The sequence below is a fragment of the Puma concolor genome, chromosome A2 (assembly GCF_028749965.1).
Source record: "Puma concolor isolate L17-30 chromosome A2, mPumCon1.1.hap2, whole genome shotgun sequence".
Lineage (NCBI taxonomy): Eukaryota > Metazoa > Chordata > Mammalia > Carnivora > Felidae > Puma > Puma concolor.
In genome coordinates, this window is record NC_141668.1 from 1,615,426 (window position 1) to 1,631,733 (window position 16,308).

Sequence of the window (16,308 nt, forward strand, 5' to 3'; positions counted from 1 at the left end):
TAGATTCTAAATAATTATCATAGGAAAGAAAAGGCAATGTATAAGCAGCCATCAGAAGATGTGACCCAAAAATAAAGATTTTAAGTCAGTCTGTAAGTACCTGGCCTACACCCGGGTCACTGGTTGTGAACCCAAATGTGGACAGGAAAGAAGTGATAATAACCAAGGCCAGGGAAAAATGAAGAGAAAAAGAGTGAAAAAGAAATGGAAGTACAAAGTTATATATCTAATAAAATAGACCTTGAAACCCTTGTGTATTACACAAGAGAAATAAAGTGGAACCCCCCCCCCCGAATGTAGGTAACAAAATCAAGCTGCACTTTTTACATATTATAAAACTGTAACCACGAGCAAGTGAGCTCAGTGTTTTCTGCTTCCTGTGTCTTCATATCCCACTGTCACGTCTGTGTCCCCAGTGAGGAGGGGTTTCCTAACATCCCTCCAGCAGACAGACATAGCCCCATCCTTCACATAGGTACCAATTATATTGTGTATAAACAGCATTTTAATTTCACAGATTCTCTAGAAGGTAATTAAGCATTAAAAAAAATGTCTTCTATGGGGCGCCTGGGTGGCTCAGTCGGTGAAGCGTCCGACTTCAGCTCAGGTCATGATCTCGCGGCTTGTGAGTTCCGAGCCCCCCGTCAGGCTCTGTGCTGACAGCTCGGGAGCCTGCAGCCTGCTTCGGATTCTGTGTCTCCCCCTCTATCTGCCCCGTCCTGCTCATGCTCTGTGTCTCTCTGTCTCTCGATAGTAAATAAATGCTAAAAAAAAGAAATTTTTTTTAATAAAATAAAATTAAAATAAAAACAAAAGTTTTATCTACATTCCAGCTACAGAATCCCACTTTTTCTTTTTTTTATCGTAAGAAAAATTCACATTTTGGTGTGCAGTTCTGAGCTTGGACGGGTGCAGGAGTCCCAGCACCCACCGAAACATTCCGTTCGGCCCCTCTGTAATCAACCAGCCCTTCCCCCAGCCAATAAGCTTAGGGCAATGACTAACGTGTTCTCGTACTGTTAGGACTGTTTTCATCTCTGCTAACAAAGCTATGTGTGTCCAGAAGGCAGTACTAACAAGCCTTTCACTGACTTCCCCTGGAAAACCCAACCACTCCTCGGTATATTCGTCCTGGGATTCCATTTGGTATTAATCAACAGGAAATTCCCTAACAAAAAAATATAACGTTTAATTTAAACCTATCACAGCCATATCTCAAGTTATTTCAATTCTGTAAGAAGAGCAAAAGAGGCCAGCAGCAGATATATCACTGAAGACATAAATTATGTGTATCATGCGAAGCTTTTTATTCCTTGGAAAGACACTGCAGATCATGCTGAGTAAGAAACAGGAGAAAAGGACTTACACTGCATGTGATGACGCACTCGCAATTCACTTTCAAATAAATCGTTACGCTTGCCATCCACAAAACTGGCAAAAATTAACAGCAGACGTGACTTGGCGTTCACAAGACAGGGTAAGGGAGAACTTAACCTTTTTCTTCCCCTTGGGGTTGGGCGAAGGGTGGGGGGCAGCAGCTGCTGATGGGCCGGGCTTCTGCGCAGACCATGAAAATGCTCTATCAGAGTGGTGGTGGCTGCACTTAGGTTAATATACTGAGAAATCACTGAACTGCACATCATTTTTTTAAAAGGGTAAATTTTATGGTAAAGTGTATCTCCATAAAGCTGCTATAAAAAAATTCTTAAAAATAAAACAGTGCTTGGTGCACAGTAAATGCCCTTCCTGAAAACTAGGAACTTAACCTTTCAATCCAACAATTTCAGCTCTAGGAAATATCTCCTAAGTAACAAGTTAATGCACAGTATGGCCTACTTTGCATGAAAACCCCACATGGACTTGTACACAGGAGAAGGTGTGGAAGAACTATCCTCACTCCCTAATGGCGGGGACGGTGACCTCGGGAAGGACAGGGCGGCAGTGGAGGGGAAGGGACTTTTTCTGTAGTGGGAAGGTTTTACAAGAATGCTTCAGTGCAGGAGTCACACAGCTAAGAAGAAGGACGGACACAAAGCTACGAGTGACCTGAAAATCAGGGGGAGTGGTCTCCAATGCAGCCCCTGGGAGCTTACCGGAGCGCTCGGCTGCTTGTCTGCCTCTTCACTCTCGTCCTCCGAGTCGCTGGCCGGGTCCTGACAGCTTGTGCTGGCCGGCGACGCCGGCAGCCGAGACAGCGAGCTCTGGAGCACCCGCAGGTACACCAGCAGTCCTTCCTCAGAGAGGGTCCCTTTGGAAAACAGTCGACGGTAACGTTTTGGTAAAAGCAAGCAAAAAGAAACTAGAAAACTCAGGTATCATCCTTCTTACACTCAGAGAGACATTTCTGACCAGAATGTATTAAAATTCTAGTAATTCAGGTATAGATGTATGTATTAAGATACATCAGAAAAATATGCTATAATTCCAGAAGAGGCACATATTAGGAAGTTTGGCATGAATGGGATAACATCCCTGCGCTCACAGTTCTCCCTCAACTTTTTTTTCATGTTTTTATTTCTTTTTGAGACACAGAGAGACAGAGTGCGAGCAGGGGAGGGGCAGAGAGAGAGGGAGACGTAGAATCCGAAGAAGGCTCCAGGCTCCAAGCTGTCCAATGCTGGGCTCAAACCCACGAACTGCGAGATCATGACCTGAGCTGAAGTCGGACGCTGAACCGACTGAGCCACCCAGGCGCCCCAGTTCTCCCTCAACTTTAAAATTCTTTTTAGTCTGTGTGGCCTCGTAACAGGTATCTGAATCAGACACTTTTTTTAAAGACTGTGTTTTTTTAAGTTTATTTATTTTTAATTGTTTCTTACTGTTTATTTTTGAGAGAGACAGAGACAGAATGCAAGTGGGTTAGGGGCAGAGAGAGAGGGAGACACAGGCTCCAGGTTCCGAGCTGTCGGCACAGAGCCCGACGCAGGGCTCAAACTCACGGGCTGTGAAATCATGACCTGAGCCGAAGTCGGACACTCAACCGACTGAGCCACCCAGGCGCCCCTAAGCTTATTTATTTTGAGAGGCAGAGAGGGAGAAAGCGAATCCCAAGCAGGCTGCGCATTGTCAGTGCAGAGCCTGACTTGGGGCTCGAGCCCATGAACTGTGAGATCGTGACCTGGATGCTCGACCAACTGAGCCCCCCAGGAGCCCTTTAAAGATTTTAAAATAATGTCTACAGTCAACATGGGGCTTGAACTCACAACCCCCAGATCGAGAGTCACATGCTCCACTGACGATGCCAGCCAGGCGCCCCTGAATCAGTCTTTCTCCTGTGCCTGGAAATTTTCCCCAGGGACACTGTCCAAGCTACAGACCTTCAGCAAATACGCTCTTCCAGGAAATTCCGCCCCAGAGGCCATCTTGACAACACACACCCGCCCCTGGATTCCCTTCGTGTGACTGGTCTGCTAGCACTACATATACGTGAGGTCAGGTAAATCCTACGCTGTATCTCATACCCAGGTAAGTCTCGCCGACAGTGAGGACAAAGAAGAAGAGCCACGGCGCCCCTCCCCCCGTCTCGGGACACCTGCTCTCCGGCGACAACAGTGCACTCAGAAAGGGCTCGTACGGGAAAACAGTCTGCGCGTCTGCTAAGGCCGGAATGATGAAGTGAAAAATCTGATCTGTAAAAGGTGCCACCAAAAACGCCTCGGTGAAGGCTGTAAAAACTTGTTGCCTGAAAAAGGAAAATGGAAGCTTTCATCAAAACATGTTATTCATAAAATCACTGATGAAAATTAACTTTCCAAATATTCTCTTCTAAATTAAATGAAGCTGAACATCCAAAACCAACTAGGTCGCCATGAAATTTACTTAACCGATTTTGTGCCTTCCCTACCGAGAAAACTCTGCTGCGTCTTTCGATCTTTCAATAGCTACTCAGAGGCAAGAAAATAACCAGGTCATCAGAATTATAAGTTTATGTTAGGGCACAGGCCAAACAGATAGTAATTTTTTTTTAAACTGAGTCACGTTAATAAAGTAAAAATTTGACTTTCAAATCTTTATGTAAAATAGCATACTATGTAAAAGTTATCATTAGATACAGAACTTGTGACCTTACAAAATCAATAAATTATTCCATTCTCACCTTGCACCTTCAGGACACGAGTTGTAAGTAAAGTGCAATGGTTTCAGAACATTCTCTAGCAAAATTTTTGCTATAGGAACTCGAGATATATCAGAATATTCAATACTTGATGGAAGCTTGCTGTTAATTAACAAATAGAGAGATCTATAATACCCTAAAAGAAAGGAAAAGCACATATTTAAAATTTGGTACCTTCATCATAAAGAGAGGGAAAAAAGCGTCAATTTTTAAATGCTTTTGATAAATATATGTCCAAATTTAAGTTAATTCTTCAACTTTTTTTTTTAGAGACGGAGAGGGAGAGAGACAGCATTTGTGCAAGTGGGGCAGGGACAGAGAGAGACAGGAAGACAGAGAATCTTTTTTTTTTTTTTTTAAATATTTTACTTATTTTTCAGAGAGAGCATGAACAGGAGAGGGACAGACAGAGAGAGACACACAGAATCTGAAACAGGCTCCAGGCTCTCAGCCGTCAGCACAGAGCCTGACGCGGGGCTTGAAATCATGAGCTGTGAGATCATGACCTGAGCTGAAGTCGGACACTTAACCAACTGAGCCACCCAGTGCCCCGGAAGAGATAGAATCTTAAGCAGGGTCCCTGCCCAGCTCGAAGCCTGACCCAAAGCCTGATGCAGGCCTTGATCTCAAAACCATGGGATCATGACCCGAGCCAAAATCAAGAGTCAGACACTTAACCCACTGAGCCACCCAGCCGCCCCTCAACTTTTTAATAGCTCAGCTATTGGCTCCTTTTTTTTTTTTTTTTTAAAGTTTAACGTTTTTTTAAGTAATCACTACACCCAACATGGGGCTCGAACTCACCCCCAAGATCAAGAGTCACATGCATCACTGACTGAGCCACCTAGGTGCCTCTTGAACTTTTTATTCAGGAAAAAATTAATTACATAAGCAGCTTGAAATGGCATATAAACTCCATGTGCCCATCACCCTCCATCAACAATTATCAATTATAGCCCATAACCCACTCCTCCATTCACTGGGAAGCGAATCTAAGATATAATTATTTTAGTATATCATCAAAGGACTTCATTTTTCTTAAAAATACCATTATGACAGGAGAGCCTGGGTGGCTCAGTCAGTTAATTATCCAACTCGATTTCGGTTCAGGTCATGATCTCACAGTTGTGAGATCAAGCCTTTATCAGGCTCCGTGCTGGGCGTGCAGCCTGCTTGGGATTTTCTGTATCTCCCTCTCTCTCTCTCTCAAAATAAACAAACATTTAAAAAATATCATTACGACAGCTAAAACAAATTAATAGTCATTCCTTGCTATCACAAGTATCTAGTGGGTGTTCAAATCTCCAACTTTCTCATGCTAAAATCTTATTTAACTCGTTTGTTTGAATCAGGATCCAATTAAGGCCCATATATTATGGTGGTTTTTATCTGCCTCTTAAGCATCTTCCAAGTATGCAGCTGGTTTTGTGACTTCTGAACCACATGTACTCACAGACTTGAGTACGTTGGTGTTATTTCAATCCATTGCAGTCATTACCTCAATGACTCTCAAATCGTCCTATCTTTGGACAACGGAGTGACCTATGGGAGGGGGGCCCTGAGCTCCAACGTTCGCCAGGAGCACCTCCAGATTCATCTTTCCCCCAGGGACTCTTAAGTTCCTTTTAGAGGAAATGACACCTTTGGAGACCGTAATATGGGCACCAGAGCATTTACGCAGAAGTAACAACTTTTATGACCTTTCTAAACTTCTGATGGGATTTCTGGGTGCAGTAAACATCAACTCTGGTATCACCAATGATCCAAATCATTCAGTCTTTATATGTATTTGTCACTTTTTTATAAAGCAATAGGGACAATCTTCAGGTGTAGATCGTGAACATCTCAATATTGTCCAGACACATTTGGTGGTGCACATTAAAAACACAATCTGGGGTGCCTGGGTGGCTCAGACAGTTAAGCGTATGACTCAGGTCACGATTTCACTGTTGTGAGATCGAGCCCTGCAAAAGTTAGGTTTTTGCATCCAACTTCGCACTGGGTATACAGTCTAAGATTCTCTCTCTCCTTCTCCCTCTCTTTTCCTCCCCCCCTCACTTCCTGTGCTCTCCCTCTCAAAAAATAAAATAAAGTAAAATAAATAAAATAAAATAAAATAAAATAAAATAAAATAAAATAAAATAAAATAAATAAAATAAAATAAAATCCATTTGCTTGGTTTACTTTATGAAAACAGTCCTACATAGATCTGTACTTGAGTTATGACCTTATGACCATAAACACTGACTACTCCGTACTCTATCTTTAGACTTTTTTTTTTTTTTTTGAAGATTTTAAGTAATCTCTACATTCAACATGAGGCTCGAACTCACAACCGCGACATCAAGAGTCACCTGCTCTACCAGCTGAGCCAGCGGGGCCGCCCTCTTTAGAACTACTTTGTAACTACACCCATTTCAAACCTCATATGTTTTGATCACTAGTGAAACAGGGAAGCTTGAAGCTCCTCTGCTATGAAACTAAAAGATCTAAGTGCGTGAAAGAGATTAAGGGGATTAAGAGATACAATTTTCCAGTCATAAAATAAGTCAGTCACAGAGATTTAAAAAAGTACAGCATAGGGAATCTATCAAGAATTTTAAAAAACACCACGTCAAGAAAATTTTTTAAATATTAGAGCATTAATGTATCAACATCAATCTAAGTTAAGTATTGAAGAGATTAACTGACAGCGTGACTAGAGAACTAAGTTTAGCTGCGTTTGTTAAAAAGCTTCACGTTAAGTCACAGCTCGTAACGTATAACAGAAACTATAATTAATAAATAACGCCAAAACTTTATAGACTAATACTGTGAGGGAGAATCAGGTGAATGGAAGTAAGAGGTACGAGCTTCCAGTTAAATAAAGAAGTCACAGAGGTGAAAAGCGGAGCACAGGGAACAGAAATGTCGCGCGGTGACGGCTGGTGATCGCCCTTATCGTGGCGAGCACTGGCGCTTGTTCGGAACTGTTGCACCTGAAACTAACATAACTGTAGGTTAGCTGTAGTTCAGCAATGAAAGAAAAAAAAGTCAGGAAGTAATTTATCAAAACAACCACGTGCCTTTACAACAGAAGATGCTAGAAGCTACAAGTGGCGGTTTCGGTGCGAGACTTGGCACCATTTTCTAGTTCTCGACACAAAACAACGCAGTCTTAGTTATCTTCTTTATACTTTTGGAAAACAAGAAAACTAAAGATTCTCACTGACTGCTCAGCCTTAAATCGACATGCATAATAATGCATCGACTGGTACAAAGGACCATTTCTAATTACCATTAAGTTGTGTTTTCAAAGATCAAATTGCACAAATTTCAATTACTTTTAGTTGACTCCCTAATTTTTCAACAAATGAAGTAGGGTTTCTTTCTTTCTTTTTAACGTTTATTTATTTTTGGGACAGAGAGAGACAGAGCATGAACGGGGGAGGGGCAGAGAGAGAGGGAGACACAGAATCGGAAACAGGCTCCAGGCTCCGAGCCATCAGCCCTGACGCGGGGCTCGAACTCACGGACCGCGAGATCGTGACCTGGCTGAAGTCGGACGCTTAACCGACTGCGCCACCCAGGCGCCCCACTTTCTTTCTTTTTAAACCAAACAGTAAGGTTGGGGGGTGTAAGAACTTAATGTTTACAGTTTTTGTACTGAGGATTCAACTAGCTAGATTTAGCCTAGATTAACCCATCACCTCCAAAAAACAAAAGGAAACTTATTTATGTTTTCATCAGTGACTACTGCATTCCAGAATCACCTATAGCTCCTCCTACCACTAAAACCTCTGAAGTCCACACCCTGAAGGGTTTGACCTGTGAGAACACTGGGAACCAGATTTTTAAATGTGTCTTTCACACCCCGCTTCATTTGTCATAAAAGCTTTAGAAACCATGGGTGTTTCATAGTCTTTCTCCGAAACAGAGTCACTGATGTGTCTGCACGAGAATTTCAGACCCAGGTCATTATATGTCACGTGACAGGCACGTTCAGAAGGGTGTCGGGGCATAAAAGCTCTCACACCCGGTCAGGAAGAAAATCGAAACCAACGAAGTATCTTTAACTCTCCTCCACTGAACCGACATGAAGACAAAGTGTGCTTTTTCCTGAGACAGGCTTCCCGCTGCCAGAGCTCACGGACTCGCGGCACCGCCGCTCCTACCAGCTCAGGACGCGGGAGGACCGGCTGTGGGAGGACCCGGAGAGGTTTCCGACGGCCTGCGTCCGTTTGCTTCATTTTCAAGCAGCAGGCAAGTGTAAAGCCTGCTTTACATATCCAGTGGGCACATCCAGGTGTTCGGGGCGGGTGGAGCCCAGGACAAATCGGGCACACACCCCTCAGCGGTGCACACCCCCGGTAGGGCACGGCGCCCGGTCCGTCCCATGTGGGGGTCCAGAGCCCGTGCGCAAGCCGCACAGAGTACCCCACCGCGCGCACTCGCACGGTAACGCCAACCCACAGCCCTGAGCCTGGCTGCTACTTACCATTTTGAATCATGTAGTGCAAAATCTGTTCAATTATGGACACCACGTAGCTGGCGTCTCGTAAAACAGGCAAGTAAGTATTCTCAGACGAAAACACCTCGAGCATTCTCATTGGAAGTGCAACATTCAAACTGTCGTCATTACAGTTCTGCAATAACCTGTAAAAAAGAAAAAAGTCCTCACGCGTGTACTGGATGGCGAACGTCACCCTGAGCCCCCTTCAATTATTCTCGCTCACTACAGTAAGGCCCGAACCACTCTGCTCTGCTAGCGCGTGTCTCGGAACAGAGGCAGGACTCAAAGGTAGACAGGAAAATAATCACACATTCTGTCACTCACATTTTTTTGCAGTGCTTATTAAGGGCCAATCAGCATGGCGGCATTGGGTTCACGGAGAGGAAAAATGCACAATCACAAAGGGAGAAACAGACGAAAAAAATCAACGATGCTTATCGCAAGCATCGTGTAGGATTCTTACAATGCCTGGATCTCTCCCAGTGCCTATCATCTTCAAAGACGCCTTCAAGACATGGCACACCTGTAGCAAGGAGCTGACTAGATGGGATTTACCTGCAGCAGAGGCTCATCAATCTCTTTATTTGAAATAAGCATGTAAGTCTCTCAGATCCATCCAACTGCTGGACAAACAGAGAGCTGTGTTTAATTAAGTTCTGATACATCCATATCTGAAACAGCAAAACATACGTATAGGTCACTCTCAATCCATAAAAGCTCACTGTTTACTGCATTGCATAACACTCCAAATTTCCTGAATTGCTAAGGAGATACTTAATCAAACATGATAAAAAGTAAATCTTCTAGGGGCGCCTGGGCAGCTCAGTCGGTTGAGCACCCGACTTCGGCTCAGGTCGCGACCTCAAGGTTCGTGAGTGCGAGTCGCACGTCGGGCTCTGTGCTGACGGCTCAGAGCCTGGAGCCTGCTTCGGATCCTGTGTCTCCCTCTCTCTCTCTCAAAAAATGAATCAACAAACATTAACAAAAAGACTCATCTGAATCTGAACTAACAACAGTTCATTTGCAACAATCAGCAATCCACAGTGAAAAATAAATGAGAACTATAGTATTAATCATAACGTACATAAGGATATCAGTTTCTTCTTTTTACTTTTTGCCTCTGTCTCTCCAGCATCCTTTCCTTTTGGATGTTCCCCTTCCCTAAGTCCATGAAATCTGGGTAGGAAAGGCAATCACAGGGCCCCACTATTCCATGTAGGATGCCAGGCGATGGAGAAGGGAGAGATCCTTTCACCATGTCGATATTTGTCCAATCATCACGGTGTACCCTTTAACTATCCTACAGCTTTACTTGTCAACTATACCTCAGTAGATTTGGGGGGGGAAAAAGTCAGGGATGTGGCCAGAACTGCCCAGTCTCCTGGACACAATGACTGGTCAGTGAACTCCGCGGATGCTGAGTTGGATTTCTGACTTGCACCCCGGAGGCCTACCTACTATGGGCGTGGCTACCAGAAATGATTTCGAAAACTCAGGACTTAACAAGGAATCTTTTCTACTTTCTCCGCCACATTTTCATAAACTGTTTTTTGTTCACTTCATGAGACCCATTAGAACGAGTTAAAATTAAGACGGCTTCTTAAATGTGGCTACTTATCAATGTGCCACATAACCTTCCCTCTGCCTGTTATCTTTAAGGCGTTTCTCCTCTGACAGGAACACTTATTTCATATAAAATTGTTATCAGACAAAATATTCACGCAAAAGCTTTATTTTTTTTTATTTTTATTTTTTAATGTTTATTTATTTTTGGGACAGAGAGAGACAGAGCATGAACGGGGGAGGGTCAGAGAGAGAGGGAGACACAGAATCTGAAACAGGCTCCAGGCTCTGAGCAGGCAGCACAGAGCCTGACGCGGGGCTTGAACTCGCGGACCGCGAGATCGTGACCTGAGCTGAAGTCGGACGTTCAAACGACTGAGCCACCCAGGCGCCCAAAAGCATTTTTTTTTTTTAATGTTCAGTTTTGAGAGACAGAGAGAGAGAGAGAACATGCAAGTGGGGGAGGGACAGAAAGAGAGGGGGACAGAGGATCCGAAGCGGGCTCCGTGCTCAGAGCAGATAGCCCGACATGCGGCTCGGACTCACAAACCGCGAGATCACGACCTGAGCTGAAGTCGGACGCTTCACCGACTGAGCCACCCAGGCAGGCGTCCCGCAAAAGCGTTTTATAAAACAAGAGCGTGTTCTAAGGTTCGGGAAAATCATTTCTGTGACCCATTCCAAGTATGAACTTGCCTACACACAAGCTTTCTTCACGAGATGTCTGGAGCTAACCTGTCCGTCTTTTCTCAGGAACTAATAGGATACAAGACTTTCTGCCAATCTGACATGCAGTTCATTCTCAATTATGTGCCGTCTAGTAACAAATAAAATAGCATGTACTGTAACTAAACATTAGAAAAATCTAAAGGGCAATTATAGAAACTTCAAGACTAAGGTGCAAATATATTAATCAAGTAATTATGATTCAAGTTGCCTATGAAATAAGAAAGCCCAAAGCAGTAGTGACACTTAAACACTCTGGACTGCGTTCGGATACTGTATTTTACAACCCTGACAAATGTACCAACGGCATCCGAAAGGCTGTACTATCACTACTTTAAACACTTACTATGCCTAACTTATTGTTATTATTTCCTAAACGCAGATGCGTCAAGTTTTAAAAACACCTTATTCACCCCTTCTTGGGAAGTCAACTGAGGATATGAAGGGAGTAAACCAAGAAAGCAAAAAGATAATGGAATCAGGAAGGAGGATCCAAAACTGAAGCAAAGCGAGTGACTTTCCCAAGATAATGAGAGGCAAAGGATCCAAACTGGTGCAAAGGTTTCGGAAATCCAAGAATAGCTCCGGGGAAAACAAAGCATCAGACTACCTGACATCTTCAGTCAAGGAAAATTACACTGAGAAGCATCATAGTCCTGTCAAAAGTGGAAGACGACTTTATCAAGAGACCCCAAGAAAATTAAACAAAAGTGAGGCAATTATTAACTCCAGAATAATTAAAGAAAATTAAAACCAAACACCAGATCCACAATAAAGTGTCCCTTTGTCCTCTGTATTTACATTTCCTCTGGGGATTTTCTAGTATATATGGTTGGGGCGTGGAAGACTGACTTTTCATTGTGTACCTCGTTTAATATAGTCTGAAATTTTTATTACAAGTAAACAAGAATTTCCGAGAATAAATACGTATCTAACCGAACGAGTTACACAGAAATCTCTTAATATGTCCTGAGAGACGACATAGTAACAAGTTACATTTTTTAAAAGTTTATTTCTCTATGCATCCATAGGTATTTTTCAACACTGTTCCTCATCACTGATTACATCAGAAGCCTATAAAATTTTAAAGTACTACAATTATATTCTGAATTTGTTTTTTAGAAATTAACTTTAATTGTTTTTTTAAATTTTTTTTAATTTATTTTTTTTTTTAAACTTACATCCAAATTAGTTAGCATATAGTGCAACAATGATTTCAGGAGTAGATTCCTTAATGCCCCTTCCCCATTTAGCCCATCCCCCCCCCACAACCCCTCCAGTAGCCCTCTGAATGTTTTAAGAGCAAGGCCCTGTAGGTCACAGATTCATATTAAAGTATTTACAGGGGCACCTGGGTGGCTCAGTCCATTAAGTGTCTGGGACTCCTGATTTAGGTTCAGGTCATGACCTCACCATCTGTGAAGTCAAGCCTGGCGTCTGGCTCCACACTGACAGCACGGAGCCCGCTTAGGATTCTCTCTCCCTCTCTCTCTACCCACCCCCCCCCCCCCCGCCCCAGTAAATACACTTTAAAATATTTACAGATAACATGCTATGATATTTAGGTGCGCATCACAAGAGTGACTGAAGGCACAGGTACGTGGGGCTCTGGGTGAGAGAGGTGTTGCTGACTACCAACGCTGAGTAATGGGTACGTGGAGGATGGCTCACCAGATTATTCTACTTTTTCTTATATTTGACATTTTCCATAATAAAAAAATGAAAAAAACTACTGAAAATTTCTATCGCTCTCTAAGAGGTGAAACGCAACACCACAAAGATGACCTATCGTGGCGGGCTGAGGGAAGTTCAGAAAGACGTATGCCTTTGCAGGGTTATCTGGCCCCATTAAAAAAAAAACACCGGAAAATCCATAAATAGGGATAAGTGAGAACACAGTTAACACTCACCAAACGTTTTGAGTCTTCGTTCTGTTTGTAGAAAAACAGAAGCCGCCTCACCAAAAGGGTAAGGTTGGGACCACTGGCAATGGAGAAAGTGCCACCGGACTGCGAGGCGCTGGCGTAGCGGTCAAAGGCGCTTCTCTGGATGGAGTGCTGGAGACGAGAGAAACAACACACACGGGCGTGACGGGCGTGACGGGCGGGCAGTGCGGTCCACATGCGCCCTGGGGTCTGCACGGCGGGGGCGCGGTGAGGGGGCCATGATGGGGCAGCTCTTGGGAAAAGGGGAAATGAAACCCAGAAAACCTGGATTGGAATAAAAACCCTCCACTCCCCTAAAATGGTCTTCCGCCGCCTCCTTCCGCTTTGATCTTGAGCTGCAGCCCGTGTTTCTATTTTTATTATTTAAAAATCACCTCAAAACTCCCCTATCTGTAAATCTTTACGTAAATATAAACGAATACGGTTAATTTCTGGGGGAAACGCTATTATCAACATTAACTGTCATGAAACAGGTGTACTAAAATCCCCACAAAACGATTCCACTTCTAAGACTCCGAGGCCCTATCTGAAACAAACTCTGGCAGGCCTTTCCAATTCTTTCTCAGCTTGAAAGCAAACTTACTTGCTGTTTCCGGTCTCGATAGCCTCGGATAAATGACTGTATGATTATTGCATTTTTCAACCTTCGCCTTTCCTCCTGCATGATGAAGGGAGGAAGGAACAATTGGTCGGAGTGAATTGACATTTAGCTAGTAAAGACTTAAAAAAAAAAAACAACTACAGAATTTACATACCACAAAATTCAATCTTTCAAGCGTACCACTTACCAGGCTTTAATATCTTCAAGGTTCAACTACCACCACCATCTAATTTGAGAATACTTTCATCAGCCACTCCACACCCCATTCCCATTAGCACTCGTCTCTCGTTCCCTCTCCCGGGTCCCCCCACATCCGCGGCAACCACTGACCGAATTTCCGTCTGCACGGGATTGCCTATTCCGGACATTTCTTATCGTGGAGGCAGATAACGCGCGGCCTTTTGTGTCAGGCCTAGTTCACCTGGCACGACGTTTTCAAAGCTGAGCCGTGTCGTGTCACGTGTCGGTACGCCACTACTTTTTACGGCCAGTACGTACGGTATTTCCTTGTGCGGCCGTCCCACGGTTTACCATTTACCGCCCGATAGACACTCGGGCGGTTCCCACTCTGGGCTGCTGCGAACATCGCTGCCGCACACACTCATGTCCAAGTTTCGCGTGGACACGGTTACGTTTCTCTTGGGTGCACGCCCACGAGCAGGACTGGCACGTGAGGAGCTACCGGACTGTTTGCCAAAATGGCGACACCACCTTCCACTCCTCCCAGCACAGTGAGACTTCCAACAACAACTGCGGTTTTCAATACAGGAAGGAAAACGGACGACACGAACATCAATTTTAAAAGTCACTTTCTCATTTCAAAGCGGAAACTCTAGTTTTGACTGACCTAAGACTGTCTTGAAAATTTCCAGTGACCTAGCAAAACAAATTTTTTTTTCACATCATCATCGCAAGCAACGTAGCCACCACCGCTTGAAAGTCTACGACGCGCCAACCCCAAGACGCCTGACAACCTTAGAGGAACGTCACTCCCAGTTTCATGATGCAGAAGCTGAAATTTCCATAAAGACACCGGTGTCGAAAGACCTAAGGGAGTCAGGATTCACACTCAGGCGTGACACTAAAAGTTGTGCCCATCTTACCACGTGACACTGTCTCATGCTATGCCACCTGGCAGGTGAGTGCCACCTGCCAGGCCTGAAAGGCACACACACACTCACCCAGAAGACCAATCAGGTTGCGCAAGCGTGCTTTCTGAGCTTCAAGTGGTTACAGCGAAGGAAGCCCTGAGCTTAAACCTAGTTTGGGACTCTATTCACTACTACGATGATTCTAAGAGCACCTAATTAAAGACCCATATACTGTCCCAGGAGTTTTCTAACTATTTTTATGCATTCGGTTGTTCACCGAGGAGGAAGTCCCGGTGACATCCCAGCGTCCTGGCTGGGACGGGACCTAACGGCTGCATCACAGCTGGACTGGAAACAGACGGATCCTGACAAGGACTGAAGACCAGCTGTAGATCAGCTCGACTCTGTATTATTTAAAGGCGACCCATCCCTCTCCCTACTGCCAGCCAAAATCAAATGCAATGCTTTCCAGAAAGAAGAGATCATCATCGAGAGCCTGCAGATCTCTCTTCATTTTGGAATACAGAATGTCAGTATTCAACCAAAACAATCGGGCAAAAGACAAGAACTAAAAATCAAGAGGACAAACAACAAACCCACAGGTGATCCAAATACTGGAGCTTAAAAACTATCTTTAATAATCTACAGTTATATTCACGAAATTAAAAGACAATTAAAATTAAAATGTTCATAAAATTAAAAGAATCAAAGAAAATTCTACAACTAAAATAAAACTCTGATCCACAGGTTAATGGATATTATGTGACAATCAGACACTGGTAAAGAGATAATCTGTAAATTAGAAGTTAGGTCAGAAGAAATACCCAAACCAAAGCCGAAATATTCAAAAGGATAAATATACAGAAGAGTACGGGATAAGGCCAAGGTCAAATACATAAGTAATCTGAGTCCAAGAAGAGGAGAGGAAGAATGGAGCTAAAACACTATTGGAAGAGATGAGAGCTGAGAGTTTTCCAGAAAAGATAAAAGACATTAACCAATAAATGGTCATTTTCAACTGTGAGCAATTTTACCACATTTGGTAACTTCTGGAGACATTTTTGGTTATCTCAACCAGAGGGAGGGAGTGTTGTGGCATCTAGTGGGTAGAACAGAGGCCCTGGAGGCTGCTACACACCCCTCGATGTACAGGATAAAGCCCCACAACAAAGAATTAATGAGTCCAAGATGTCAACAGTGCTGAGGGTGAGAAACCCCGCCTGAAAGTCTCCATATTTGCTGCTTCCTGCACCAAGAAAGTTCTTCCTCCAGCTTTCCGTAGGAGCTTCTTTTTCCTCCTTCAGGAATCCTGCTCAACTCTCTACCCAGCTCGGAGAGTCCTTCCCGGAATGCCCTACCCGAAAGCAGGCCTTCCCAGTTATTGTCACCTCACTCTACCTCACTCACAGCACTTAGCACCGTCTCAATAGCTTGGTGAATCTCTGTGTTCTATAACCACACAAGAACATTATCCGCCCTTTTTAAGCTTTTTTTTTTTTTTTTTTGAGAGAGAGAAGAAAGTGTGCAAGTGCATGATGAGCGGGGGAGGGACAGAGAATCCCAAGCGCCCAGAACATGGTCTTATTTACTATCTGTGTCCCCTGTAGGCAGAGCAGTCCCTGGAATGTAACAAGCTCTCAATTAGTATTTCTTAAAGGAACAAATGAATTATTAGAAAACAAAATAAAAATCTAGAAAAATAGGCCTAAAATACCATAATTGCCGATTAATCAATAAAATAAAGCCACTGTCACCAGAAAGATGAAATGTAAAAT

At 43.7% G+C, this 16,308-nt stretch overlaps 1 protein-coding gene across 2 annotated transcripts in view; it reads right to left on the reverse strand.

Moving 5' to 3' along the window:
- UBE3C (ubiquitin protein ligase E3C) overlaps positions 1 to 16,308 on the reverse strand; it is a 121,675-nt gene that overhangs the window by 77,982 nt on the left and 27,385 nt on the right. Inside the window, exons 3-9 of one of the 2 annotated variants that reach the window (XM_025929779.2) lie at positions 13,425 to 13,499; positions 12,806 to 12,952; positions 9,162 to 9,277; positions 8,592 to 8,749; positions 4,097 to 4,250; positions 3,462 to 3,682; positions 2,094 to 2,248 (exon numbers count right to left, since the gene is read on the reverse strand). In XM_025929779.2, the coding sequence (XP_025785564.1) occupies positions 2,094 to 2,248; positions 3,462 to 3,682; positions 4,097 to 4,250; positions 8,592 to 8,749; positions 9,162 to 9,277; positions 12,806 to 12,952; positions 13,425 to 13,499 (1,026 nt within the window). The remainder of the gene's footprint in view (positions 1 to 2,093; positions 2,249 to 3,461; positions 3,683 to 4,096; positions 4,251 to 8,591; positions 8,750 to 9,161; positions 9,278 to 12,805; positions 12,953 to 13,424; positions 13,500 to 16,308) is intronic. The other variant, XM_086685378.1, reaches the window with a different exon arrangement.